General features: G+C 44.9%; 1 protein-coding gene across 1 annotated transcript in view; it reads left to right on the forward strand.

Annotated features, from left to right (window-relative positions):
• Nucleotides 1-26,539, forward strand: part of ESYT3 (extended synaptotagmin 3) — a 241,697-nt gene that overhangs the window by 41,365 nt on the left and 173,793 nt on the right. The window contains exon 2 of the mRNA XM_078682402.1: nt 24,450-24,491. Coding sequence (XP_078538528.1) covers nt 24,450-24,491 — 42 coding nt within the window. The remainder of the gene's footprint in view (nt 1-24,449; nt 24,492-26,539) is intronic.

Raw genomic sequence — 26,539 nt, forward strand, 5'->3', positions numbered from 1 at the left:
CTTACTATCTGACCCACCTAGGCCGGGAGTACCCAAGAGTAAAGCAAGTTATTGGTTTCAAAATTATCTTGTAATAAATCTGGGTAAAACCCAAGTAAATGTTGTTGAAAAAGAAAATATTCTTCAAATTAGAGTTATTGACTTTCTCCTGCCTGCCGTTGCAGTCAGGACATGCTCTCAACTGCTTTTATTTTTTCTAACCAGTGTGCGCTTTCCTTTAACCAGCACGCACCTTTCTTTGTGTCCCTCCTCATATAAATGTTTTTTTTTATTTAAAGTGTTGCGACGCGACGCTTTAACATTAAATATTATTAATGAAAGCAAGGCATGGGGCTCTTTAACAAGTAAAAAACATTTGTTTGTCAACTTAAACCAATGTTTTTTTGGGTAAAAGCGCCCCATACCACACTTTCACTTTAATGGCGGTCGCGCACCTTTCTTTAGACGTGGATCAAGAAAGGGACATGGCCACCTTTTTAAAGTGAAAGCGTGGCATGGGGCGCTTTTACAAACCAGCATGCGCAATGCAATAGGTCTTACATTTGTGAGAGTTTAAGCTATTGGCATTGACAATGCCTTTTATTTATATTTTAAAAACCAACACAAATAAAAAGCATTGTCATTTACAATGCCAATTGCTCAAACTCTCGCAAATGCGAGCCCTATTGCAGTGCAAATGCTTGTTCTTATTTGATGCTTTTAACTACACTCTTAGTTTATAGAGCAACAGGGGTAGGAGTGCTGATAGAAATGCAAAAAATTATAAAATATTAAAGCAGTGGAGGGAGCAAACTGTTCAGAAAAGAGAAATTCATTGTTAAAATGCTAGCTTAGAGAAATTAATTGTTAAAATGATAATTGTGTAGTCCAAGATATTATTTTGATTAATACTTGGGTCTTTGTTGCAGTTTGTAAACCACAAAAATACTTATTGCTCTTGATAATCGACTAGAACTTTAGACTAGGGTTTATTCCAGTCTCCAAACAGTCTCTGGACAAAAACTTTGTATAAGAAAAGCTAACTGTAGCACAGGAAGGTTTTTTGGAAGAAATGAAGCCGTATGCCTGTTTTACTTATAAAACTTGTAGACTGTTTACACATCTCTTTTCTCGCACCGTGATTTTCTGATCAGTAAATGAGAGATCTTTGTCACTTTAGGGTTCTGATGTTTTTGGGTCTCATAATTGATTTTCACATTGCATTTTCCACCTTAAAAAGTATGTTTATGGGTGGAGTATTTGAAATTCCCAACAATTGCATTGAGTAGAGGCTTTTTTTATTTTTTTTATTTAATATTTTATTGAAAAACAAAAACCAGAGTCATCATCCAATAATTAGTCCATACAATACAGAATCCGGTACGATGGGCAATACAGAAAGAATATTACATCAAGGATCAGTACAACGTCTAGGTCCAGCCTTCTCCATAGCCATATCCACAGTGGGGGAAGTACAGATCTCACCTCTAAATACATTCCAGTGTGCCCACTTTTTGTCCCATTTCTTGAGTAGAGGCTTTTTTGATGCAGAAGGTGAATTATTATGATCCAGTTCTTGGGTTTTTCTAAGCATTTTTGAGTCAATAACTATGAAGCTAACTCAAAGGGGATGTTTGGAGTGGGGCTCATACTTGTCACTAAGGCGCTGATTACCAGTTAGGAGTACATGTATGCGGAGAATACAGGTGGCTGGAATTTCCTTTCCCAACGAGTTTCAACACCCATATTTACTCCTCTTATGAGGTAAAGCCCTCGGAATGGGGAATAACTGTCCGGATTCTATTTCTTGCCTAATATTCTGCTCCGACTTTTCAGTTCTCTGTAGTTTGATACACACAGATACTAGCTGCCTCCAGCTGGGGTTAAATATGTGCGGTGGGGCTTGTGCAGCATGGGGGTGAGCATTGTAGGCAGAGGGACGGAGACGATGTTGCTAGTCAGGTTGAGAGCATTTGTCACTGTTGGTCAAAGGAAGGGGGTTGTCCATTTTCACGAGCATTACTCTAGCTGGATTTTCGTGCTTTTAAAATCGCGTCCGCCGTTTACACAACCAGGAAATCCAGGTGCAGGATCAGTTCCCTCTCAAGACCGAGTTGATGTGGAATTCGACTGTGTATCCGGACCTGTGGATGTCGAAGGTGTTTTTTAGAGTGCCTCCTGGGTTTTGTGGAAATCTAGGGCCTAGTTTGGATAAGGTGCTGTTGTCGTGGAGTGTTAGTTTTGTAATTGAGGGTATTTGAAGCTTTTTTTGGGAGAGGCTTTCAGTGGCAAAAACTGTGAGTTAAAATGTCTCACTCCACACACCAGAGGGAAGAATGCAGCCATAATTAACAGAGTGAGATAAGTGTATTATATACCCCCAAAAACCAGTTTGCCAAGTAACCCTCGGCTAGTAGTCTGACAAGGTGCAGCTGCTAGGCCTACTTCACTTGCAAACTGTATACTGGTGAAGCACATGCTCTTCCTAACCTTTTACCCCGTCAGATTAATTGGTTGAAGCAAGGGAGTGGACAGAATTCTAGGAATGTGTGTAAAAGAATGAACATGGTTTTCTAAACTTCAGTTTCATAATTTAACATTGGCAATGGCATTTTGTTTTTGCAAATGCTTGGCAGTGTTTGAACAAAAAGGGGGCGTTTGTCTGCCATGGCATGAATAAATCCTCGGGTTGCTCTGTACAAGAGGTGCCGACCAGTTGTCCGAGTTTAGCTTTTGGGAAGGCTGCTAGCACATTGTGGCAAGAGTGAACCGTGACACTTAACCATTCCCTGCTATTACTCCATAACATGTAATGGAGCAATAACTAGTTCAAGGCGGGTATCCTTTGTTGCTTTTATTTCTAACTTCTTCCTTTTTGGTTTCTATGAGGGTGAGAGATCATCTTTGACCGAGCTGTGACTTCTCTCCAGATCATAACCTCCCTCTTTGTCTCGTACCACTTTCTACAGTCTTTCCACCCAGGACATGGTGTCCTTGGTCCAATGAAGTGGGCTGATGAGTTAATGTGCAGGTGTGAGTATTTGAGCTGCTTCATATGTGTTGTTTCCTTCGAATGATCTTGCCCTTAACATCACATAGATCCTCTTCTGAGAATGCTCAAGGGTCTGGGATGTTCCTCTCATAGTAGGCCCTCGCTCGTTTCATGGTCTTTCGGGGCAGATAAAATGTCTAGCATTCGGCATCATTGAACCTTTACAGTGATATGAAGTGGTTTGTCATCCGCTATGGTGGAGGAGCGTCGACCCACTGCTGAAATGCAGCATATAGAAGAAAAATAAAATTACAATAAAACTTTTTTCCCTTCCAGTTGCGTAGCGTTGGCAGCAGGGGGAGGAGGAGTGGTAGGCACTGAAAGTGCGCATGTCAGTTTGGCTGCCCATCTTAGGACGGCCAAACTGGCATGCGCACTTGGATATCTCCAGGCTGTTCCTTGGAAATATCAGCAGTGCTCATGGGCACAGGCTCCCAGTCCCTGCTGAAGCTTGAACCAGTCCTCTCTGCCCAATCCAAGCGTTTCTCACAAGCTGGAAGCAATAGCATGAGAGCAGCGCTGGGATTGTGTGAGGAGTCTGGGAGCTTGTGCTCATGGGGATTTCAGTGCCGGGAGCAGCAAGGCGAGGGAGCACAAGATCAGGCCTGGTGAAAGTCTATATATATATTTTTTCCCTGCGCTGTCCCCCCACATCAGATTGGTAGCAGCAACCGCTGTTTAACTTTCTTGTTGGCATGCTTGTTATGTTGCTTTTTTTGTTGCTAAAACAGAGCACCTTTACCGTAGTGCAACACTTTAGCAACCCTACCTGTATGTAAATCTTATTTTATATCCACTAGAGTGTCTTGATGGCAGCACATCTATCCAGGCTCTTCAAGCTGTTACTGTCAAAGCAGGATAAACACACAGTGAATAGGTGCTTTAATGGAGAAGAAGGCAGGGATCCTTCACTTGTCATTGGATAAACTCCTGTGTCGCGGGTGTTGATGCCAGTTGGAGAAATATGATGGAAGTGGTTCCTGTCGCTTGCTGCCCAAGGAGAAGCTCTTGTGTTCGCACCGATAACTGTGTTTTTAGGGCTCGCGCAGCGAGATCCTTTTGTAGGGGGTTTCAAAATGTACCTAGAAATTGCACATGCTCGTGCATGTGCTTTTTCTTTTGTGTTACGGGATTGGCTTGTGCATGCGTGTATTTCACAAACAGAGCACGCAATAGGCCAAAGGCGGGCGCATTGCTCCGCCCATGGCCTATTGGTGTCTGTTACGAGCACCGGCCGTTATGTGGTTTCAATTATCGTGCCCAGACACGGGCAAGATAATTGAAGCCACATGTCTCGCTGTGGTAGGCGTGTGCACCACTCCCGGGCTGCTTCTTTTTTAGATCCATTTCACGGAGAAGCAAGTAAACGAAAGAACCACGGACACAGATTTTGAGTTTACATTACTTCTTATTCTAAAGTCAGGATTTGACAGCCGGTATGTTATTCTGACTGGCTCGCTTTCTGCTATCAACATGAGTCTGAAGGCAGAGAGCAGTTAGTTGAAAAGTGAAGATCTCGATACAGGTGCTCCTAAGAATATAAGGCCTGACTCGACGACTGTAAAGAAGATAGACTACAATGCCTATGAGCATGAAGACTGAACTGACATACCAGGGCTGGTGCCAGGATCCAGCCAGGGCCGATGATGCTTGACGACAGCTGCTGGCCTCTTGTCCAGTCAAAGAATCCTCTTGATGGTGAAGGAGCAGCTGGAGGGCTTGGGACTCTCTATGCCCTTCTGCAGCGCGGGACGGAAGCCGCCATGCACCGCAAGGGCTGTCGGGCCGGCCGGGCTTCCGGCTGCACGGCACCGGAGGCCGTTCCGATGCGAGTAGGAGAAGCCGCCGTAAGCTGTGCACAGGGCCATGTTCCCGCTGGGCCTGAGAGCACACACACCCAGGCCTTCCTGCAGGCCCGCCTTATAGCCATGTTGACAAGAAGCAGGGGCTGGGTTTAAAACGTCATTAATTACAGCCCCCATTAGAAAGTTTTAGCATCTGAATGAGTACTCTCCCACCGAGGGGCGAGGGGGCTTAACTGTTTATTTGTTTGCAAGTAATTAGCAACTAATGGGGACACGAGGGGGCGGCGAGTGGGACATGGAGTGTTATCTCGGCCGACGAGAATATCTACTTAACTTTCCCAGGACGGCCCGGCATAAACATCGCACCTCTTCATTATTCGAAATCATTAATGTATAAAATAATGCCCTTTCCGACGTTATACCCTAATGGACGCGCAAGCCACCTAAACATTCTAATAAAATAGGAAATCAGTCATGTCATACGTAATCTTGTTTAGGTGAATTTTCTTCCAATTAAATAAAAAAAATCTCTTAATGCAATTAGGGTAATCCTCCTGAAAATGCCTCCTTTTTGGGGCTCGCATTTATTTTTAGTATAATCGCAGCGCGGGTGCCGCGATTATGCCAAAAGTAAAGAGATAGATTTTTATTCTCTTTCTTGACTTTTTTGGTATAATCGTGGCAACTCCCGCTTTACTTTTAATGTTATAAGTAAAGCGCGGGTGCCGCGATTCTACCAAAAGTAAAGGAATAGATAAAAATATCTATTGCTTTACTTTTGGTATAATCGCGGCACCTGCACTATACTTTTAACATTAAACATCCACGCGCATCCTCTGGTCCAAGCCCCGTGGTCCCAGTGAGCTTGGCATCAGCAGCCTGGCAACAGGGTTCAAACATGCCAGCTTAATGCCATCTGCCTGCCCGGGGTCTCCAAAAGGCAGGGCCTCTGGTGCAAGACCCCTGGTGGTAACGAGAGGTGGGCGCAGTCGTGAGGTTGCTATTTCGAAGTTACTTTTTAAAATAAAAAACTTGATCAATATTGCCTGTCTGAGGAATTAAAACCTGGGAAAAATCAGGTGACACAATCCAGAGAAAGTTGGCTTCGGGGTACCAAAGAACTTCACTAAATTGCAATTTGTGAGTAGTGGCTTCTTGTTTGAAGGTGGAGGTTGTCATTGAGTGAAGGCGTTCATTTGCGGTTCGTTATTCCCCTTTCAGATGAAAAAATTAGCGAAACCCAGAGATTGTCAGACATTTAACCCACTACTGGGGCAGGGCAGGGGCGTGCAGGATAAGAGGATTAACCAGATGTGCAGTGAATGTAAGCCCCGTGTCTGCTGGGGCAGGGGAGGGGTGTGCAGGAGAGAAGCATTAACCAGATGTGCAGTGAATGTAAGCCCCGTGTCTGCTGGGGCAGGGGAGGGGCGTGCAGGAGAGAAGCATTAACCAGATATGCAGTGAATGTAAGCCCTGTATCTGCTGCCTCTGTGCGTCTCTGTCTCTGCGTCTCTGTCAGCATCCCGCTAGGCGCATGGGTACTCACAAACTTTCTCTCGGGGGGGGGGCAAATTTACAGGGTGGTTTGTAGCCAAGGGCGGCACCTGTGGGGGCAGGATCAGGGGAGGCGGGGCTAGAGCAAAAAAAAAACTGTGACCAAGAGGTTGAACACAGGCCCCTGCAGTGGAGCATTAGTCCACTGAGCCACCAGACCCAGCATACACACGTCTGTCTGTCTGTCTATCTGTGTATGTGTCTCTGTCTGTCTGCGTGTCTCTGTCTGTGTCTGTCTGTGTGTGTGTCTCTGTGTACCTCTGTCTGTCTGTGTTTCTCTGCCTGTGTGTCTATCTGTGTGCCTCTGTTTGTCTCTGTCTGTGTGTCTCACTTTGTCTCTGTCCGCGTGTCTCACTGTGTGTCTGTGTCTGTGTTTCTCATACTGTGTGTATCTGTCTTTGTGTCTCTGTCTTTGTGTCTGTCCCTGAGCTATTGGTGTTGCATTATTTAGCAATGCCAATAGCTCAAACTTTAATAATGCGAGACCTATTGCATTGCAAATGCTTGTTTGAAATGAGAGAGGTTGCTGCGATGTGCGGTGACAGGGTGGATGTAGTCGACCTGTGCTGGAACACTTTTTTATTTTAATGATGGGCGACATTGACCTTGCTGACTCCCGCGTTTCCATAGTTAAAGCATGCCTGCTTCAAGGTGCCTGCTCCTTGGCTGTCGCATAAAATATAATTGAGTGGACTGTGATTTTTGCAGTGTTGCTCGCAAATATCTGTGCCCTCCTCACGTCCATGATGCACCACGTTCTGTGAAAGCCTCTTTTTGTTTTTTTCCCTTCTGACGTTTTCGCTATCGTTGTTGCTTGGTTATAGTTCACCAAGGTTCTCTGAAGTGCACTGATGGTGATCTATTAATTCTGTGTAGAACACAGAAGATAAATGGCTGTAGTGAAGCGCTACGAGGCCTCACAACTGATAGCAATGCGCTATACAGGTTGATGTAATATTAACCTCTATCGTTCATTTCCACTCCTGCTGCTCTTTAACCTTTGCTCCCGTTTACTCTCATTGCTCCTCTTCTCCCCCTCGATCTTAGCTTATGTCAGTCATGTTGTCTTCTCCTTCCTCTCCTGCCATCATGCTCTTTTCCCTCCTAACACCCCCCACAAAGAAGCTGAGTGGACTGAAGGCGGCATGGAAGGGGGTTCCATGCAGCCTTCGGTTCTCCTCTGCTTGTTTGCGCCATCTTGGCTTTCGGCCCTCTCACCTGGGCCTTCCTACCCTTCAAGCTCTTACCTCTGCTGCTACCCGTGCCTCCTGCTCTCCCAGATTCTTCAGTGTCCTCTCGCACTTCACAGGCAACATTGGTTCATTGGATACACACGATTGGGAATCAAAAGCATTAATGCCCGCACAAGTCCTAAATTCCCTTTTCAGTGGCAAAGGAGCAACAAGCATTTACAATGCAATGGTTTCGCCTTTTGAAAAGTTAGAGCTATTGGCATTGTAAATGACAAAATTTGGATTTATGTGTTGGTTTTGAAAACAGATAAATAAATGGCATTGTCATTTACAATGCCAATAGTTTAATCTCTGGCAAATGCCACTCATCAAGCTGAGACACTGAGCTGCAGTCACAACTGTGGTTTGGAAAAGACACGGACACGCTGGAAGTAAATATAGTGTTACTGGAAATCACAGCACACATTAGTCAATTTCCTGAAAGAACCTCGATTCTATTAACTACCAGCAGGGTACATGCTGTTTTTGACCGAGCTGACATTTTTGGCCGCATTCATAAGTGATGACATTTGTAGTGGTGGCCTCGGGCGAATTATTTGGCTTAGCAAGCGAAAAATGAAAACTGGCCCCAAACACCAAGTGTTCATCACATGGTGATAATCACAAGGGGATAATGAGCTGAGAAAAAAAGCAACGGCAGAATGGATAGAAGAGCAAATCGGACCCCCTCGATGTCCCCACCCCGCCCGTCACTCTCCACGCCACATGACATGCCAGCGCCGCAGAATAAAGTCGGGCTTAGGCTGAGTGATTCATGTCAAGCACTGCATGACACGTGACTGACTGACTCCGTTCCAGCCCATGTGTCCGGGGGTCCGAAGTGTCTGGAATCTCAACTTACACCCGGTTCCACTCTAGTGACGCGCTTCAGTTGTCCACATGTTCTATCAATGTGCTACCCATACAGTTTTGTAAATCACCGAAACATCACCTAGGTCAATTCAGAGCGCTAAGATGTGACAACCATATGTTCGTCTAAATTGGCTTTTTTTAAGATATCTCATATGGAAGGTGTTCAGCTATGGTGACATGGCAAGATGCAAACATCAGAATCCAGCTAAACCCTGCCACCTTCGTGCAGAGGCCAGACTATTCCGGATTCCACCACAGCCCATTCTGAACAGACTGTGGGCAGTCCTTTGCCTAACAAAATAATAAAGCGATCTATCTACATAACCTCAATCACAGACCACAGACCACAGCCCAAGCAAACTCCCAGAAAGACACAGAGCAAGATGTTGAACGACGCCGACAGGCACAAGGTGTGCACAATAACCTAAATTACAAGCAGGGTGGGTTTGTACATCCAGCTACAAAGCTCACACTAGTGCACTAACCACGCAGAGAGATTTCACAAAAACTTTCCTCACGTCTTCCCAAGTAATGATTTTGCCAGAACACCACAGTCGCCCCAGAAACAGAAGGAAACACACAGCTCTCCACAGCAACGGGCACACGGACAGCGGGAGGGGGGGACGGGCACACGGACAGCGGGAGGGGTGGACGTTCACACAGACAGCGGGAGGGGGGACGGGCACACGGACAGCGGGAGGGGGGACGGGCACACGGACAGCGGGAGGGGGGACGGGCACACGGACAGCGGGAGGGGGGGGCAGGCACACGGACAGCGGGAGGGGGGGATGTGCACACGGACAGCGGGAGGGGGGACGGAGGAAGGCAGGACAGCAGCAAGCACTCACCAGAGGTCGGGCAAATGACAAAATAAATGGCGGTCAAAAAAAATAAAGTAAACGCCCACCGCCGCAATGACGTGCTAAAAGGGGCAGGATGAGAAAAAATCGCCGGAACGCCCACGAGTCGCCTCTGTGAATGACGGACAGATCTCTCTTCCAATGGCTAGCCTCCATTTATGGAGCTAGCCAATGGAAGAGAGAGGCGGAACTAAGGCCACACTGTTTCTAACATAAGATTTCGCCTGCGCGAAACGCTGCTGCGCAGCTTTTGACAGACGAAACCTAAAAAGGGAACAATGACTCCATCCGCGACAAAGAACACCCACCAAGGGAAACCGCAGGATAGGAACTCGCCAACCCCCAACCCTTAGAGACCGTAACTGCCAGGCCACAGCGTAAAAATGAAAACAAAATATGAAAACGCATCAACTCCAGACAAGTCGACATGACAAGCAGGACACAAACCCTCGTGCTGAGAGAGACAGTGGCACCAGAGGCACAGAACATACCATTGAGCTATAGCTCCGTGGTAAGTAACGCAACCAAGGGAGGAAAATCCACACCTGTAACAGTACTCTCATGTAACGTAACTGGTTCAATTGAACAGTGCTCTGACACCTTCGGGTAAAGTCTGCGCATTATTAGAATGCATTAAAGAAACAAATAAAGTAGAAGAGCAACGCACAAAAAGCACAACTGACCGCACCAGGATACAGAAAGACCAGCAGGCAAAAACCATAAAGACAGTGCGCCAGACCTGAAATATGCAGAAAGCCAAACCCCTAAAAATAAGGAGAGGAGTAGACCAAAAGCACAGGAACTAGAGCGGCGAAGCCGAGACACGAACCGGCAACCCCAGCCACAGGGACAAGTACACTAGCCACTAGGCTATCTTCCAGCTCACTCACACGCATGCATAGTGCACAGAAGTATGCAGGAACAAAGGGGAAACCAATACCCGCAGAGCGGGAAAAATAACCCCAGGACAGGAGAAAGGTGTACACAGACTCATGGCCGGAACCTGAGTCCGAAACCCCCAAAAGGAGAGTACGTGGAATCCGACGCACAGCAATGGGACACCAGTGCCCAGCTTAGAGAAAATGTCATATGTAACAAAACAAACTGGAAGCATTCATCCGAAACGAGAGCCCCTTTCAACAGCACTCGCCCACTCCCCTGACAAAAGTAAACCAGACACGCAGCTGGAAAACTAAGCGGAGCGCAGGCGCAAGTGCAAGCTCCAACCAACTGAAAACACCGGAGGCTACAAGCATGAAGGAGATAGACGAGAACCCCACACAGCCCACAAGCCGCACGCCGACATCCAGAGGCATGGGAAAATATGCGGCAACCCTTGGGACCGGGACCGTCTGAGGCAACGGCCGCAGAGAAACCGGGCCAGCAAGGTAAGCCCCCCCACCCCCCAGGCAGAGTCCGCCCCCGCCAGGCCGCAACCAGAGCCCGCTAAAGCAGTGCAAAAAAAAAAAACAAGTCGAGGGGGGGAGGGGTGAAAAGCATACAGCAGCCCCGGGGAAGGCAGTGAGCGGCTCTCAACACAAAGCGGCAAAAATTATCACGAGGCAGGAGCCAAAGCAATCGGCGGGCAAAAGCGGCCCACGCACGACAAGCGCAGGCAGCCACTGGAGCGACATAAAGGGAGCCCTCACAAATACGAGGCACAATGCCCACAACCTCCTGCAGTGGGTACAACGTAGCACTGAGGTACAGCAGCCGTCGCAACGCCAGCACCGGGCCGAGAGGGTGGACTCGAGCGGAATGCAAGAAACCCCATAACAAAGCCTGTAGCCCTCCCGGGGGCCGAAGGGACCCAGACAGAGAATGTATCCACAGTGCGGTCCAATAACCGAGAGGGACTCCCAGGGCTATGTGGAGCAGTGAGGCAGCCGAGCCGAACCACAGAGCCCGCTAAAGCAGGGCAAACGGCCCCAGAAGCTGAAGGAAACGCACAGCTCACCACAGCAACGGGCACACGGAGAGCGGGTGGGGGGACGGGCACACGGACAGCGGGAGGGGGGACGGACAGCGGGAGGGGGGACGGGCACACGGACAGCGGGAGGGGGGACGGGCACACGGACAGCGGGAGGGGGGATGGAGGAAGGCAGGACAGCAGCAAGCACTCACCAGAGGTCGGGGCAAATGACAAAATAAAAGGCGGCCCAAAAATAAAAAGTAAACGCCCACCACTGCATGACTTAGGCAAAAGCCTAAAAATCTCGGGAAAGCCCACGAATCTGCTCCGGCTATGACGGACAGATCTCTGTTCCAATGACTAGCCTCCATTTATGGAGCTAGCCAATGGAACAGAGAGGCGGTGACCAAGCCACAAAACTGTTCTCATTAGCTTTCGGCAGGCGAAACCTAAAAAGGTGCAAAAAAGGGCTGGAGGCACAATTCCCTATACCCCTAAAGGTTTAGGAAGCCTGTCCAAAAACAACCAGCTTACCCAAATGCAAATACATGCGATAGCCCAGCACACTTTATACACAAAGTATAGCAATTATACAATCAAGAGATGCAGAGTTATTTCAAAGACGAGTCGATGTTATATTCCAATTCATCCCTTATTTTTCATTGTAAAAACTTTTGAAATCGCCAACGCGTTTCGTCCCATCCAGGGACTTCTTCAGGGCTTGTAATAAGTATAGAGAGAAGTCTGGTATGATAATTCCTCATGTATTAGGAATGGGTAATTTCTATTAGTCAGTTTGCACGCTTCCCCATAGATTTGTATTCCAAGTGATTTTGACAATTTTTTTTCTTTAGTAGAAACAGTATCCCGGATAGTGGAGTTCCGGTATAACGATCCTCAGCGAAGTCGGGTTGTCCCTTCAGAGGCTCGCACTTCCTGTTGCTTCTTATTCTTCTCTTTTTTACACTGCAGTTTCCCCTTTACTTCCTCAACCTCTCACTTTACGGGACAGTAAGTTGTTAATCCTTTTCAGCTTTTCCAGACATGGCTGCAGGATGTTGAGTGGGGGAGAGCTCTTTACTGGTGGCCTCTACATTCTATAATGTGTGTCATGCTTGGAGTTCTGCGTTTTGCTCTTCTCAGTTTCCATGCTGTGCCCAATCTCATTTTCCTTGTTTCTGAAAGTTGAAGTCTGACCGAAAAACAAGGGTCCCATCATTGAATACCCTTGGGAATTCCTCTGGAGGTCTTTGAGAAATCCCAAGGCCTTTTGAACGCCGACCAACAGTGTTGACTTACCTTACGTTCATAACACTTTCAAGAAGATACTTGGTAGTTTATAAAGCAGGGAGCCTGGTCCCTCAGGATCCAGGTACGTAGGATGCAAAGGAGGTGGAAGAATGAAATGGGTCATTATTAGCGCACATGGGCGCTCATCTGCTTATCACATAATTATTTGCGTGCTTATTTTGTTTCCATAACTCTCATCCCATCCTTTGAAAATCCTTAAATCCTTTTGGTGTGTCAGCATTCCAGACTGGATTGATGCCCTCTCAGCAGGTGAACTTTCCAGCCTCTGTTAGACCTTCCTGGAATGTTTACCAATAATCAAGCTTTTGTCCCAATATTGCTATAATTCCGAGCGCCTTCAGGGATTCCATGCTATTTGTAACAAAGATTAAAGTAATTACTTAATTGGTAACAATAATTCTTGCAAACACATGGGCTGTCAAGCCAGACTTAACAAGCATTGGCAAAATTAATAGGTCTCGTCCATGAGAGCTATTGGCTTTGGCATTGTTTTGTACCTATGCTGTACAGCAGCACTGATGCTTTGCAGTGTGGCTAAAATTAATTTAGAAAAGTGTTATGATCCCCAGGCTAATGCGCGTATTTTTTAAAGTTCATTAGCACTGGATGCATCATAGTCCTTTCTTACTATCACAAATTGGAAAAATGTGTGATACTGACCATTTTAACAGAAGACCAATTGTGTATTATGGAATGACTTCTGATATATATAACACAAAGCCATAATAGCTTGTACTGTTTATACGAACACAATCAATAAAATTGTTTTAAAAAAAGAAGTGGGCAAGGATTACTATGCTTTTCTTTAGGAAGACCACGCATTCCCATGGAGGTCACTTATGGCTATAATTGAACACTGCAGTATTCTCTGATGCTTATGAGGTAGAGACAATCATCTAATTTTCCAAGGCTTAGATATAATTTAAAACAAATCCTGCTGGTCTGCCATGGATTCTGCTTTCGTGGACAACATCCTGCTCTCATTAACATTACAATTGAAGTCTTGAAAGAACTGGGCTAGTAATAATATTACTAAGCCTAACTTGGAGGGGCTTCATACTGTAATAGACGGTGTTAAAATATCCCAAGACTCCAAAAGGTTTGTGAACAACCTAAGAGGTAAACCTATATAATTGTGTGAACAAATTATTCATAACAAAAAAATTGCCACGGCATTACTGGAATCGGAGAACAGTGTCCACATTTCGTGCAAACAAATCCAGTGCAGTGCATTGCAAATCTTCCGGGATTATGACAGAAGACCACCATAATAGATAGTGTTATCTTTTCTGCAATTTTAGGAATCCCCAATAGATCTCATCTTTGAGACTGATGGCTCTGCCATTGTCTTTTGCTCATGCAGTAGAGCATGGGCAATGCCGACTTTGGCAATGATTTGTATCCACGCTGTATTGAATATATTTAAATGTAGCATTCTGGGACACTTGGGGAACTCAAGGGCATATGCCTATTCTTTATCTGTTATATCCCTGTCTATCCCTCACCCATTTTTCCTGTACAGGCACCAGAGATGTCCCAACATGTGTTCTAGCTCCTCTGTACAACCAACAGGTTAAGCGACGTCCCTCTCCCTTCAAATAAACTGCATACACCAGTCCATGTGTGGAGGATGCGTTCCCGTTCGGGGACCGCTGTTACTCAATATAATGAACTATAGTAGCATATACCATAAATAGTGTATTGGGAACACCCTGACTATGGATGAAATTATCGTGATAAGCTATCATGCCATCCACAAATAGGGCACCTACAGTTATCACTCCCTCCTGTGCCCATTGTAAAATCCTTCATCTGGTAATTAGTCCTGTTGTGATGGGTATTCCAAGTAGTGGGACATGAGGTGAATAAGGGGCAGATCATTTGGTATATTGTAATGCCGGTCTCCAATATAGTAGCGCTGTTTTGAGAAAAGAGAGAGCTTCAGGTGGTATTTTGGAGCCAGGCAGTAGAAATGTGTGCAGCATTCCTGGATCTACTTTTTGTGTTGTGTATCCAATCTCATTTAGGTTGCGTCCTGCTTGCCAATAAGATAACCATTGCAGTTGGCTAGCCATGCAATACTCTCAGAAATCAGGAGCCCCCAGTCCCCCCTCCTCTGGCTTCAGTTGTAGTTTTGTCAGACTCACCCTCCTGCGTCCTTTAGCCCATGTCAACCCCATGAGGAGGATGTCCAGTGTCCGAAAGACACTGGCTAGGATCAGAATCGGTATGTTAGTGAAATAATAGAACAGTCGTGGGAGTAACACCATCTTAGAGATGGCTATTCTACCCATAACCGAAAGAGGCAATGATGTCCAGAAGGAGACCTGGGCTCCTTGTTATTTAATTGCATCCTTGCCCACTTCCTCTGGTAAAAGCTACAATACTTGAAAATATGTCTTAGACTACATCTATTTCCTCGTTTATTGACACCCCCTTCACTCACGCAAAAAATATTGAACTTTTTATTTCTCAAGTGCCGACATGTTTCTGCCTCATGTCAAGATCCTTCACCTTTATCAGTTCTGTCTTCAAACCAGCCTTTTACCAGCCCACTGTAGACCCCTGTGTATTTAGTTTGTGGAAGGATTTGAAGAATACACTTGAATTTGGTCGATCCACGTGTGAGTCAACAGACCTTTCCCTGTGCTTCTGGCTCGGTTACCAGCATATTGGTATCAAATACTGCCCTTGAGCGCACTGGGCGTCCTAGTGTCCAATACTTGTTTCCACTAGGGCTCTACCTGCACGGGACTGGTAGCTCCTCATAAATCTGTAGGATAACTACATGAGATAGATGTACAGTTAATCTAAATGGGAATCACTTAAACCAAACACCGGGGACCAGTGTTGAACACCCCTGAGTTAAAGACCAACCTTCTAGCTGATCCTTTATGCATCACTTATGTAAAAGCAAAACTTTCAAAATACATAAAGATAATCAATACGATATTTCGAAAATAATATTTCTTATTATTATACCACAAACATCGTGAAATGCTTCAGATAACCAACCCTGATGCAGGGCAGGTGTACAAACCATACCTTTCTTCGCACATACTGATCACAGATATTGTGCTTTGCAAGCCACAAGTTCGAATCCTGGAAAGGTGAGCTCAGCCACCCATCCTTCCTCTTTGGGTAATTTGAGTACCATTAAATTGGGTACTAATAACACCCGTTATCTAGGGCACTTACAGATGACAGGGGTCTGTCATTAAGCACGAATTCGAAACAAGATATTATTTTCAAGTTTTGCTTCAAAACTATTCTCTGTAAATCTATTCTTGCTTTTACAAAGTTAATATATTAAATGACATTTGCTTAATTCCGCCAATCCTCAAACTAGGGTGAAGTTATGCCCTTTTCTTTGTTTGTTCTCCTGTCCTTGACATTGAGGGTAAGTAGGCGTGTTTAGAAGAAGAGCAAAAGAATTATAGATGATGTACTAATGGATCAGCCTCTCTTACTCTTGTAGTTTTAGTGCCGAGCCCTTGCTGTTCTAATAATACCATGCATTAACCCAATACAGGTCTTTGTATTCCAATGAGTGAGAATGCATCTATCAACTGTAATGTAATGTAATGTAAATTGATACTTGTATAGCGCACTACTCACCCGCAAGGGTCTCAAGGCGCTTGTACGAATACCGCTGTGGAACCCATCCTGGCTTTCCCTGTGAGGTGTCCACTCCTTGGCACCCCCAAGGTGGAGGCCAGGCATCCTTAGCGTTGTGGGGGCCGTTGTGGAGATTAAGCAAGCTATTGCCCAGAGTTGCAGAGTGGGACTCCATGATTGGAATAGGCACCGAGGCGAGAATTATCAGGTCCGTGGAATTTTTGAGCCCAAGACCCGCCGAGGCGTGGAATTGAACCCTGGTCCCGGGCTAGACCTCTGCATCAGGGTCTGCCGCTCTAACCATTGAGCCACACTTCTCCACTGTAATGTGATATATTACCTTTGAGGGTTTCTGGTGACATTTGTAAACCTCGACGCTGATGGGCTGAATGAATACCCATCATGTACTCTGTCTCGATTGATCCATATTCCACTGGGTTTCGCGTTTCGGCATTTGCCTTTCTCAAACCGAATTGCGCATCATCACCCTTCGATGCCAACACTCGTGCGTCAATGACCGTGAAGACAGACAAAATACCATGGTACAAAAACCCATTCTCATGCCTCCATGTTGGATGGAGTAGATTGTTAAAACAACACCAATTAACTCAATGTTGTTCTATCAAGCCATCAAGATGTAGTTCATATCCATGCATGTTATTGCAAATATGTCATTATTCTATACTGCACTTATTTAACAATAGATGGTAATACAATTTGAAACTAGAATGATATACTATATATGTCGATGTTGCAGTCAACTAATACATTCTAAAAACTGAAATTACAGATGTTTGTAGACCATGAAATATGCATAAAGTGCAAACCGTACACATTTTTATTGTTTTAATCCTGCCACTCATTCCTCCACAGTCTTTGGGAAGTGTGATGATTTCACCTTCCCAATACCGCCATTGCCTATATGGTTCCAAATCAAATGTTGATGAGAAAGGCAGACGCTGAAACACATTGCTAAATAAACTTGGCAACTAAAAATGATCCTGGAGTGCTGGCGTCTTTCCTTCGGGGGAGTCCAGTTAAATAAATAACAGGCGCTGCACTTATACCCGCATTACAAGAGCAGGCGTGGCGGGCATTGCAGTATATACATGTATGTGTATATGCAAACTGGCTGAAAAAAACAAAGGTTACAATGACGTTTATAGTTAGGCTCAGATAACACTTGTACAAAACCATTGAAATTCAGCAGTTATAGTTACCTTACCTAACTGTAACGTATGCCCCCGTAATGCACTGCTTATGACCTCACATGTTACATCAGTCATGGCATTGTCAGTGACATCACTTATGACATCATCCAGAGAGTGTTTCATAAACATTTCTCAGACTTAAAGATACGTACTAAGCTACTGCATAAGTTAATTTACTATTCTCTTTGTACTACTACTGAGTGATACTGTTTCTAATATATGTCATCTGAGTGGCACTGTGATTGTCTATCATTGTGGGTGTGGGTGTCTGAGTGGCTGTATGGTTGTGTGAGTGGCTGTATTGGTGTGTAAGGGTGTGTGTGAGTAGCTGTATGGGTGGGTGATTGAGTGGCTGTATTGGTGAGTGGGTAGGTGTGTGAATGGCTGTTTGGGTAGGTGAGTGGCTTGCTCTATGGGTGACTGAGTGGCTTTGTGAATGGCTCTATGGAACGTGACTGGGTGTGTAAGTGGATGTATGAGTAAGTGAGTGGCTGAGTTACTGTAGGGGTATGTTGGTGTGCGAGTGGCTGTTTTGCACAGTAAGTATCTGTGTGGCTGTGTAGGTGAGTGAGTAGGCATGTGAGTGCTTGTATCGATGTGTGAATGGGTATGTAAGTGGTTTTGTGGATGTGTGAGTGGCTGTATGGGTGAGTGAATGGCTGTATGGGTGAGTGGTTGTGTAAGTGGTTGTGTGGGGGAGTAAGTGGATCTGTGAGTGGTTTTGTGGACATGCGAGTGGCTGTATGGGTGTGTGAGTGACTGCGTGTGTGTCAATGTATGTCTGTGAATGGGTATGTGAATGGTTGTGTGAGTGGGTGTTTAAGAGGTTGTACGGGTGTAAGTGGGTGTTTGAGTGGTTATGTGGACTATGTAATCAGTGATGTCATTTGAGATGCCATCAGTGATGGCATTAGTGATGTCACTGACCATCTCCTCAGTGATGTAACATGTGAGGTAATAAGCAGTGCATGGAGGGGCATAAGCTATAGTTAGCTCGGGTAACTATAACTGCTGAATTTCAGTGATTCTGTATGAGGGAACTCTGAGCCGAACTAGATCGTTCCCAGCTAGTGTACTAAGCAGACGTACACAGTGCAGAGAGTCCAGCGGGTCTCCAATTGATTTACAGAGATAATACTAACACTCTTTTTTGTGGTAGTGTGGACAACCAATTAGGCTCATCAGAGGGTAGTGCTAAGCATTTGTTGTACTCGGAGGCAATAAATAAGAGAGACACTCAAAGAAGGATCCTAACTACAGGGTATGGCGAATGCAAAGCAAGTGTCTTTTCTTTGCAATTCCATATTAAACAAGCATTTGCAATGCAATAGGTCTTGCATTTGAGAGAGTTTGATATATTTCAATTGTAAATGACAATGCCTTTTATATATGTGTTGGTTTTTAAAACGGATGAATAAAAAGCATTGTCATTTAAAATACCAATAGCTTAAACTCTTGCAAATGCAGGACTTAATGCATTGCAAATGCTTGTTTGTAAAAGTGCCTCATGCGGCGCTTTCACTTTAATGGCAGCCATCCCCCTGTCTTTAGATGCTGCTCGTCTAAAGAAAGAGGCGTGGCCGCCATCCAAGTGAAAGCGCCGCATGCGGCGCTTTTACAAATAAAATGTTTATTTGGCAAGCTGATAAAAAAAGTTTTTTTTTTTGTGTGAATGCGCCCCATTCGGCGCTTTCAATTTAGTAGCGGCCGCCCACCTTTATTTAGACAAACTGTGTCTAAAGAAAGGGGCGCAGCCACCATTAAAATGAAAGCGCAGAATGGGACGCTTTAAAACCAAAAAGTTAAGAAATAGAAAGAAACAAAAAACATGTGGCCGCATTCAGTGCTGCAAACAACAAACCAACAGCACGGCGATGCGAGGAAGCGTGTTGCAGGAGAAAACAATTTGCCAAATAGTTCTCAGGGGCTCTAATTAAAGCCTAATGAGTAACAACGCATGTAACAGAGGGTGTCCTCATAGGAGGTGACAAGGCGATACTAAGGAGGGACCACTTAGCCTATTGACCAATATAAAGCCGTAGTTTACAAAGGGCAGTGACAGGAGGCAATTACAAAGATGGCCAGAAAGTGGTAGAATCTTCAAGTCCATACCTGAATACAGCATGTCTCGAAGAGACTGCGCAAGGGCTGTCTAGGCTTGACCTAAAATGATCTGAAATCCTTCGTGGAGGTGACTGCATCTTTGATTTTATTGGAGTGCAATCTCTGACTGTCACAAGTGAGTTCTTTCTTATCCACTCCTGGTAAAAGCAGAGTCCATGGTTCTCCCTTTAAATTGCTAGGAGTATGCAAATATGGAAATCACTTGGATGCTTCTCTGTTTGGCCCCTCCTACCGTAGTAGTATCCAAAGGTCTTCCTGCATTTTGCTAGGATGATGGGCAGCTTCACAAGCGGACTCACCAGCGTGTTACCCACTGATTTTGGTGAGGAATTCTTGAGACAGAGGAATATGACTACATCTCCACCAAATAAAGAAGCACTTACTTCATATAGTTAAGAGGAACAACCCTTATTTTTTTTAGATTTACGTCTTTGTAGTCTCGCTATCTTCTCTATTGGAAGAATCATGTGATCGCATATTTTCGGCTAAAGCCGCACCAGGAACAATCCCTTTGCCCCTGTGCACCTGCCCAATCCTCCTTTGTCTTTGTGCTTGTCCTGGCAACGCCTGTGCACCCCCTATTGTCTCTTTGCTTGCCCCAGTTCCTCCCTCCACACTCCGTTGATGGAGTGCCTGCCCCCAGCCACTCCCAACCACCCTTGTTGTCTGTGTGCTTACCCGCAGGCCCTCCAGCCTACCCTCTGTTGTCTGTGTGGATGCCCCCAGCCCTTCCCACCAATCCTCTGTTGTCTATCTGCCTGTCCCATACCCTCCAGCCCACCCTCTGTTTATGGGGTTGCCCCCTGGTTCTCGCACCCACCCTCTGCTGTCAATGTGGATAGTGCCCAGCCCTTCCCACCAGGGCCAGCTCTAGGGCGGTGTGACCGGTGCAACCGCACCGGGCGCTGACTTCGGGTGTCGTATTTGGAAGTATTGTGTGGTTTCAAAAGCACTTGCTGCCGCATTCCTGTCCTCCAGAAATTTACAGGCAAACCTATTAATGTCAAGATAACTGCGGTGATTAATGTGCTTTTTAGAGAGGGGTTGGTTTGTCTTTTGAAAGTTTTGACTCCTGGTAAGGTAGTGCAGAGTGTTAATATGCCTGCTGCAAAGAACGTGTACCATTCAGTTCACAAACGCATATTATACAATTAGGTCAGTGGGTTACTGTATTTTTTCCGGAAAGATCCTTTTGTGACTTAGTTAATAGCTCACTGTTTTATGTTAGGATTATAATTTATAAACTGTCACCAAAGAGCTGCATAAAAACTGCAAGTCATAGATTAGTTAGCGCGTTATGATTTTATCTCTTCTTTTATTATCCTAATGTTGGAAAAACTGGTTCATTTTTGGATAGAAATCCATTGATTATTAAAAAGAACCCCCAACCATGGTTTTAAATTCAGTTTGTGCTTCTCCAGACCAAGCAATGTTAATCTTACACTGCGTAAGGTTTTTTTTGCACGCAAACTATACTGTCTACCAGAATGGATGACGTGACACCTGTACCTTGTAGTCCTTTGTTTTATTTAACATTTCCTATAACACTAATCTACACACCTATGATTGATTGTCTCTGTTTAGTGCGTGTGAGGTAAAGTGCTCTGACACCCTACACTAGTATGAGTGGCAACGGCGCTATAAAACGAATTAAACGTCTCTGAAAGAAAGTGGCTATGGAGACTTGAGGGGCATTGTTAAAAGGTGGTAGTGAGGCAATCCATAACGGCCGTGGTTATTGGGGGGGCGCCAACAAACCAGGGCGCCAACAACGCTAAAGCCGGCCCTCCTTCCCAACCACCCTCCGTTGTCCATCTGTTTGCCCCCAGACCATCCCACCACCTGGGACCTGTTGGCTTTACCTATGCTTGTATTAAATGAGCATTACACCTTGCAGAGTATGAAGCCCCCCCCCCCCGATAAACAGGGAGATTAGCAATTGGGTGTGCAGAAAGCGCTGTGTCACCAGGGCCCAGGGATGTGAGGGACTTTGTGAATCCCATTTAATGCAGGATTTGGGCACCATTTCTTTTGCCAACATTAGGGTTTTTGACACCGGTGTCACATCCTACAAATTCAGTGCCATAAGTGTTTGTTTGTAAACCATTTCATATTAGCATGCACCGCTGGTGGTTGCCTCTTGGACTTTTTTAATTGTTTGCTTCGTGGGTAGCTTCCCAGCAGACTGGGCTGTTGAAAAGCAGGCCTATAGTAAATGACGGATTTCGTGACACCCTTCGATATGGTGAGATATTTAAACATTTGCTGCCACGCCCGAGTATCGTATCCATTCGTCCGTGTGCCGCATTCCTCCGTCATACCATGTCTCAAACTGAGACACAATGCACTCGGGTGCCAGGCTGTGCCGAATAGTCACTTAAAACAGAAGTATGATCGGTGCCCGTTCTGAAGCCAATGTATTGACGCTGATGAGGGGAGGAGGGAGGGAGTTGTCCATCACTGGATCGCTGTTGTGGGATCTGACTTGGTGACAAACACTACTGTTGTTCACAATAAGGTCTGTGTGCTCGTCTGCAGCTGTGGCACTGTGTCGGCCTTCTTGGCTTCCCGTCGGTACAACAAACAGACCCTTATTGAGAAAGCTTTGGAAAGTAATTGACATTTGGTGGATGTTGTTCACTGTGTGACTAAAGACGTTCTTGAATTCGTTTTTTTTGTTCTTTTTTTGTTCGCCCATTTTTTTACTTACCTTCTTGTTCTGATACCCATGCTCGGACTGGGACAGAATATAGGCCCGCGCACTAAAATAAAAGTGGCCACCAATAGTGAATCCGATATCTAAAAAGTGTCCCTCGTTTGCAAATCGGGATAGTTTTGAACTTGTAAACACGCATTGTATAGGTGTTTTCAAGATTTGGGCAACTGAAGAATTTGTGCTCGGTGAAGGTAATGTTTGTGGTAATATCAGGTAAAACAACATTAAAACCGGTCCAGCACACCATAAATCCGACAAACAGCCAAAAAGCCGCCCATACCCCCGGGCATAACCTGTCAAACCAGTCCCTTCTTGCTGATACCCCTTAACTTCTTTTGCAGTAATCTACTTTTTTGCCGCGAGGGTTTCTCAGTGGATTTAAGACCAGAATTCCCAACGTTTTTTGCAAAGGATTTCGAATTAAACATTGTGTCGTGCACAAGACAAGTGTCTGCTCACTTCACAAGCAGAATCACTTACGTTGTATTCACACTTCACTCGCAGGCCCCCTGTATTCGAACGAAACTTCAGCGGCCCCTGCATCATATCCACATTTTACAAGCTGTGCAATCTCCATCAACACAATTCTCACTCCTCTGAGGTAAGGGCCCCTTGCCACATATAATATTTATATATCGCAAGATGCCCTCCACATAATAGTCACATTTTACAAACACACCCTGTATCTTGTACATACTACCCAAAGCTCAGTCTCCTGCATCCCATCCATATTTTACAAGCTGGGCCACCTGCATCACATTTATCCTTTGCAAGCAGAGGTTCCTTGTAGATGGCCACGATTCACAAACTGGCCCTCTTGCGCCATACCCACAATTCACAAGCTGAGCCCCTTGCCTCTTATTCACATACTGTGCCCCTTCCATCATGTCCTAGGTACACACGCTGGGCCTCCTTTCCATATCTGTAATTTACAACTAGAAGTCCCTCATAGAGCAGTTTAGTCACATTGGCAAAACTTGCCATTGGGTTTATGCATTAGTTTTGTTGCTTGGCATTGGGATTTGCTTTATATTGTGCTTTGATATCCCCATAATTGTCTTCTTCATGATTAAATATTTTATTATTCAGAAAAATTATGTGCGATCTGAATACAGAATATTGGCCCACAAAATCGCCAAAATGCTGCAGCCTATATGTGTTATAGTCCTCTGACTGCTGCATATTCTCGCCTCCGGATGAGGCAACCGACTGAGGGGGGAAAGTCAGACTCTTTATCTGTAGATCATATCCTTGGCAAATAAGATAAGGGCCACGAGCTGGCACTGTCGCCATTCTGTTTTACAGAAAATCTTTTTTTAATGGGTGAGTGAAAGTGGTAAGTTATGCATTGTTGAACTAGCGCGCTCTTGCCATTCTGCAACCCTAGAGTACTTTGTCTTTCAGACACGTGTCTACTGAAGTGAGTTTTCCCACTAAGGATCCTTCTTGACCATCCCGAGGAATGTGAATGTGGTTGTGTGGAGGTGAACAGTTTTTCGTTGTCAGTGTGGTGTGTGTCACAGTGGGAGTGCGGTGGGTCTTCCGACTCTATTCTGAACTGGTGTCTGCCTCGTTACTTTATCCCTCAGTGTGGGAGTTGTCAGACTTACTGTTGTAGGTAGTTTCTGAACCTTCCTATGTGCCTTTTGGGTTCTTGCGAGGGAGAGCTGGGGGCCCAGGTGGGGCTAATAGCCTGATTGGCTTATCTGCAACAAAGCAGGATATTGAGCAGATGGTCAGTGCGTGGAATTAAATAGTTAGGTTCATTTCAGACCTTCCCCTTGCTGTCCTTTGTGTTAGTTGCCCAATGGATAAACGGGGTAGGGTGTATGATAGGTGCAGAAGAACAGCAAAAAGCTTAAGCTGAGCATTGATGGTGACGTTTTCAGTTTAATCCAGTGTGTGAAGTAACTTAAAATATTAAGACAAACCCAAATGAGGGGTAAGTCCATCTTCTACTGGTGGACAAAGACTACTTTTTCTGCTATCCGATTGCTGTAGCATGCTGACACATAAAAAGTAAACATATTGCTAAATCAATGAGTGATCTGCTCACTAAACCCCATAGTCCTTTGCAGAAATTCAGCATCTTCTTTGGGTTAGGTGTGTGTTCAAAGTGCTGTTTGCTTCCACAGTGAAATGCTTGAAGACCATCGGCCTTGAGAATAAATGCTCATTGAGTCGTTATCTTTTCTGTTGCAGGTCCATTATCCTGACGTGGAGCGGGTGGAATGGCTGAATAAGGTAAGGGAAGACTTTATTTTAATCTAGTTTAACCTGTTTAGCATGTTTTTCTGGTCTCACAGCGGATATACAACTTTCAGTGTTTTAGTTAAATTAGAAAATTTTAAATTTATAAGCACTCCATATTGGTTAGTATCACCCAGAAGTTCAGAATATAATTTTTGAGTAGATCAAGATTCCAAGACTTAACAACATCCTGAGACTAGAGTTTCTCTTAGGCTGTCATTTTAGTGTTTTATTTTACCTGGATTGGGTTTTTTTTTCCTTTAGAGCTGTATGTGGGAAAACTGTATTTTATCATTGTTTTTACTAGTTTATTCTTTTTGAAGTGCTTTTATAAAAGCTCCATACAAGCTCAAAAGGAAATACAGAATCACAATTAATATTCTGATATTCTCCCTGGTCGTGGGCAAATGTAATAGGACTAGCCATAAGGACTAGCCGTACCCTCCACCAACACTTGTTTGAATCCTAAGGCTTAGGGACTAACTAGACTTCTTGCCAACTCTGACCCATACCCTATTAACTAGTACAACTTACCACCATTCATTTGAAATAAAACTTGTAGAACAGTAAAGCTGAACGTAGCAACATGGCAGTGTGCAACATAAATTGTGTATCAGTGAGGATTAAGACAGAACCTGAGACTGTGCAGTACGTGTGTACAAAGGATACGTTGGTCTTGCAGAACTAGGCTGGCTGATGTCTAGGGCCAAAAGTCAAGGATGAGGGATTAAGTCATCTCTGACCAAGAATCAACTATGCATACACAAGTTTATGTTGGGTTTTAAGCGTGGGCTTAAAACAGGAACGAATGATTTACCCTGATGTTCAATGAGAATGGTGATCTAATAGAAAAGCCCAGGTCCCTTAAAGTACCGTAAACTGGGTGATACCCAGGGAGGCTGGTGGATATATATACAGGCTGAAGGTTATCACGCTGCTGAGCTGAAGAAGATAAATATGTGGGACGGTTCTGAGAGAGACAAGGAAGAGGGATGATTTTGTATCTCCTTGAATACCCTGCAAACACGCTTAGATCGTTCTCTACAGTTATACAGGATGCTCAGTGATGGTATGTAGAAGATGTTATTTGGAGGTTGAAAAGTGTTCACTTAAAACTGCTAATAATATTGTTGTGTGGGGGTAAGGAATGCTGGTACAGGGTGTTCAGAAGGTCTAACAGGAGAACAGATTCAAAGATGGGAGGAGAAGCAGTTCATCAAGATGATGCCCGTACCCAGAGATGGGAACACAACTAACCTGTTCAGGTGGCTGACCATGTTACATGTTGCAATGAGGTTTAACATGAAAGAATTTTGTGGATAGGAAGTTAAGGTGGGCAGAGTTAAGAAAGTCTAAAATGTATGTGTGGTGTTTAATTTGAGCAAAGTTGGTATATGCCATATTGTAGGGAATTGTGGATGGAGAGAGGAGAGAATGATTTAAGTTCAAACCAGGAGGCTGCCCTGGTTTACTGTGGCAATTCCTTGATTATTTGGAGTGAGGATGCATTAAATGAATTGTCGAAGGGTTCCCTGACCAGGCTGATTTTGTTGGGTAAGTAGAATACAAAGTATCTACCCAACAGGTTGGTCAGGGTTATGTTGTGCATTGATTTGGGGACGAAAAGAAGGTTTAGTGTGCAAGGTAGCAGCTGTGGTTGTGGCTAAAGTGAGGTGATGAGGTCATGGTAGTGGGTTAGTTTTGATACATCTGTGATTCTCAACAAGGTGCTGAGGGGCCTGCTTGTTAGTTTCGGAGTGTACTTACAGGCATATGCGAGATTTCATTAGCATGTTGCGTCTCACTGAAAGTGTTGTAAGAGGCGGAGTGAAGGGCAGGAGACTGAGCGTATTGGATCTGATCAAGGTAAGAGATTCATGAGTCAAATTAGATGTTACATTTGGATCTGGGGGCTCTTAGTGGGTGTAGGTGTGTTGATAGTCATGTGAATTAGAGCACAATGTGATCAAGGGTCTATCTTGAGGCAGGAATAGGTCAATGAATCCCTGAAGTTTCCTTTTGGAGTGGGTAGGGCTACAGTC

The sequence above is a fragment of the Lissotriton helveticus genome, chromosome 3_1, assembly GCF_964261635.1.
Source record: "Lissotriton helveticus chromosome 3_1, aLisHel1.1, whole genome shotgun sequence".
NCBI classification, from domain to species: domain Eukaryota; kingdom Metazoa; phylum Chordata; class Amphibia; order Caudata; family Salamandridae; genus Lissotriton; species Lissotriton helveticus.